Genomic DNA, 3,198 nt, shown 5'->3' on the forward strand with positions numbered 1-3,198 from the left:
CAATTTCCCCTCTCCCTTTACATTTCAAGCAATTTATCTTCTGTCAAATACAACCCACTCAACCAAAACTTGATTCGCTTGACTAAATCAACCACTAAACTAAAATTGCTCAATCCTTCAATCCCTGTGGGATCGACCTCACTCATGTGAGTTATTATTACTTGATGCGACCCGATACACTTGCCGGTGAGTTTTGTGTTGGATCGTTTTCCACACATCAGAATTTGCGACACTGTGAAGTCCAATGGAGTCCAGGAAGATGCCTATAAACTGCTCTTGTTCCCATTTTTACTTAGGGACAAGGCAGCTAAGTGGCTGGAATCATTCCCAAGGGAGAGCCTAACAACCTGGGATGAGGTGGAAAGCAAGTTTCTGGCACGTTTCTACCCCCCACAAAAGGTCAATAGGCTTCGATCTGAGGTTCAGACTTTTAGACAACAAGATGGTGAAACTCTCTACGAGGCATGGGAGAGGTTCAAGGATTTGACAAGGAAATGCCCACCAGACATGTTCCTTGACTGGGTGCAATTGCATATTTTCTATGATGGACTTTCTTATGAATCAAGGAAGGCTGTAGACCATTCATCAGGAGGTTCAATGAACAGGAAAAAGACTGTGGAAGAAGCCATTGAAGTGATTGAGACAATGGCTGAGAATGAGTACTACTATGCTTCAGAAAGACACAACACTAAGGGAGTCATGGAGCTGAACCATGTTGATACAATTCTAGCCCAAAACAAGGTGTTTGCCAAGCAACTAGCAGAGCTCACCAGGAATTTAAAAACAAATCAAGTGGTGGCAATACACACACAAGATCAAGAGGAAGTAAGCACTGAAGGAGGTGATTGGGAAGAGGCCAACTATGTGGGAAATCAACAAAGGCAACCATATGATCCACATTCCAACACTTACAACCCAGGCTGGAAAAACCACCCAAACTTTGGGTGGGGAAACTAGCAAACCCAACCACAAAACCACAAACCTTACAACCCCAACCAACATAACAATTCCACATACCAAAACTCCAACCAAAGATCATACCAAACCACACAAAACACTTACTCCCAACCACCATATCATGGCCAAAATAATCAACCTGCCCAACCTAATCCGAACCAACAATTTCAAGATCAATTAAACAAGATAGAAGGAATGCTAGCAAACATGGGTCAGGACATAAGTGAGTTGAAAAGCTTTAGGGATGATGTGAGATCTACCTTAAGGAACCATGGTGAAAAACTCAAGAGGATAGAGTCTCGAGTAGGAGAGCTATCTCAACAGGCCCCCAAGTCAACTGCAGTGTTCCCTAGTGACACAGAAAAGAATCCTAAAGGGGAACAAAAGGGAGTGAGATGGGAGGAATGCAAGTCCATCACCATATTGAAGGAAGTCTCAGAAGAAGAAGGAATCAGACCCTCAGAACAGGAGCCAGAAATCTTGAAGGAAGGTGTGGAAGAAGCTAAGCAGGAAAGTGAAACTGAGCAAGTCAAGGAACTGCAAAATAAAGGCATGCTGGAAACATACCAACCAAAAGCACCATTTCCTCAGAGGTTAGGAGGAGGTGAAAAAGGGAAAACATATTCAAGGTTTTTAGAGACATTTAAGTCTCTCGATATCAATATTCCCTTTCTTGAGATTCTCCAGCAGATGCCTACACATATCAAGTATTTGAAGGAATTGCTGAGCAAGAAAAGAGTTTTGAAGGGAGGACAAACTGTAATAATGAACAAAGAATGCAGTGCCCTCATCAAGAAGGACATAGTCTCTAAGAAAACAGACCCAGGAAGTTTCCATATCCCTTGCATCATAGGGGAAACAAAAATTGACAGAGGACTCTGTGATCTAGGAGCTAGCATAAATGTGATGCCTCTGACTCTTATGAAGAGACTACAACTAAATGAGGTGAGATCCACTGATGTAATCATACAACTGGCCGACAAAACTCAAAAGCAAGCTGTAGGGGTAGTTGAGAATGTGCTGGTGAAAGCAAGCTGAAGGGGTAGTTGAGAACGTACTGGTGAAAGTGGGAAATTATTTCTTTCCCACAGACTTTGTCATTTTGGACATGGAGGAAAGCTACTTACACCCTATCATTCTGGGAAGGCCATTTCTAGCCACTGCCAGAGCGCTTATAGATGTAGAACAAGGAGAGCTAATTTTAAGAATACATGATGAACAGCTCATTTTCCATGTTTGCAAACCTGCATCTGAGCCTGAACCAGAACTTGAAAAGCCTAAGGATGATAGTAGCCATCTCTGTTCGGAGGAAAGCAATCCAGCAACTAAAACTCTAAAACAGTCCTTGGAAGGCAAACAAGAATTGCAAGAGTTAAAGCCACAAGAATCAATTGAAACAGATCAGAAGGATCCTCCTGGCATAAGGGTCAATGAAGAAATCCGCAAGAGAGAGGGAAGAATTGTAAAGAAATTGCCAAGAGGGTGGAGAAAAAAGAAAGTTCCCACTGAAGGTTTCTCTCCGGGAGATAAAGTGATATCAAGTCATTATCTGCCAATCCCATCTGGCCTCAAGACCATTCCTTCCCAGCTCCCTCAAGTGTTCACAATTAGGAAAGTTCTTTCTATGGAACATTTGGAAATCATGAAGGAATCAAATGGGGACGTTTTCATAGTGAGAGGAGAAGACATCAAGCACTACAATCCACCCTAACAAGGGACAACCGTCAAGCTAGTGACGTTAAAGAAGCACTTGTTGGGAGGCAACCCAACCTGAGGTAATACTCCTTTGCTGTTTCTTTTATTTGTTTCAATAAAAAGGTGAAGTAGTTCTGTGCATTGCAAAGAATTAAGTTTGGTGTTTCACACCAAACAATGAATTCGTGGATCAATAATTCAAAGGGGAATGTGTGACTCTAAGTTTGGTGTTCCACCATACAGATCAACTGAACACAACAACCTTTGAATTATATGAAAGGAACAACCATTCTAAGCAATCACAGAAATGCTTAAAATCCTTAGCAGCAACTTCATTCCAAGGAGAATTCAAGGATTCAAAGAGCAGAGGAGTAAGTAGGAGACTAAGTTTGGTGTTCACACACCAACTTAAGACTCAGACACTTGCCTATACATAGTTGAGCTAACCACTCAAGTGCTTGAGAAGCAAGCAACTTCATCACTCTTTGCAGGAAAGGAAACAAGGATCTTAGAAAGAACATGAAGCAACAACTAGGAGAAGAAGGA

General features: G+C 42.0%; 1 protein-coding gene and 1 non-coding gene across 2 annotated transcripts; one reads left to right on the forward strand and one right to left on the reverse strand.

Annotated features, from left to right (window-relative positions):
* Positions 1-405: 405 nt before the first annotated feature.
* Positions 406-509, reverse strand: LOC127746314 (small nucleolar RNA R71). Its single transcript, XR_008007934.1, has one exon. It is a non-coding gene; the product is annotated as a small nucleolar RNA R71 (small nucleolar RNA).
* A 655-nt stretch (positions 510-1,164) lies between these two features.
* On the forward strand, positions 1,165-1,995 carry LOC107479518 (uncharacterized). The gene has a single exon (XM_016099646.1). The coding sequence runs from the start codon at positions 1,165-1,167 to the stop codon at positions 1,993-1,995; it is 831 nt and encodes a 276-aa protein (XP_015955132.1).
* Positions 1,996-3,198: the final 1,203 nt, after the last annotated feature.

The sequence above is a fragment of the Arachis duranensis genome, chromosome 3 (assembly GCF_000817695.3).
Source record: "Arachis duranensis cultivar V14167 chromosome 3, aradu.V14167.gnm2.J7QH, whole genome shotgun sequence".
Taxonomy (NCBI): domain Eukaryota; kingdom Viridiplantae; phylum Streptophyta; class Magnoliopsida; order Fabales; family Fabaceae; genus Arachis; species Arachis duranensis.

Coding starts and splice junctions, on each gene's coding strand:
- LOC107479518 (XM_016099646.1), top strand. CDS start 1,165: ATGGGTCAGGACATAAGTGAGTTGAAAAGCTTTAGGGATGATGTGAGA.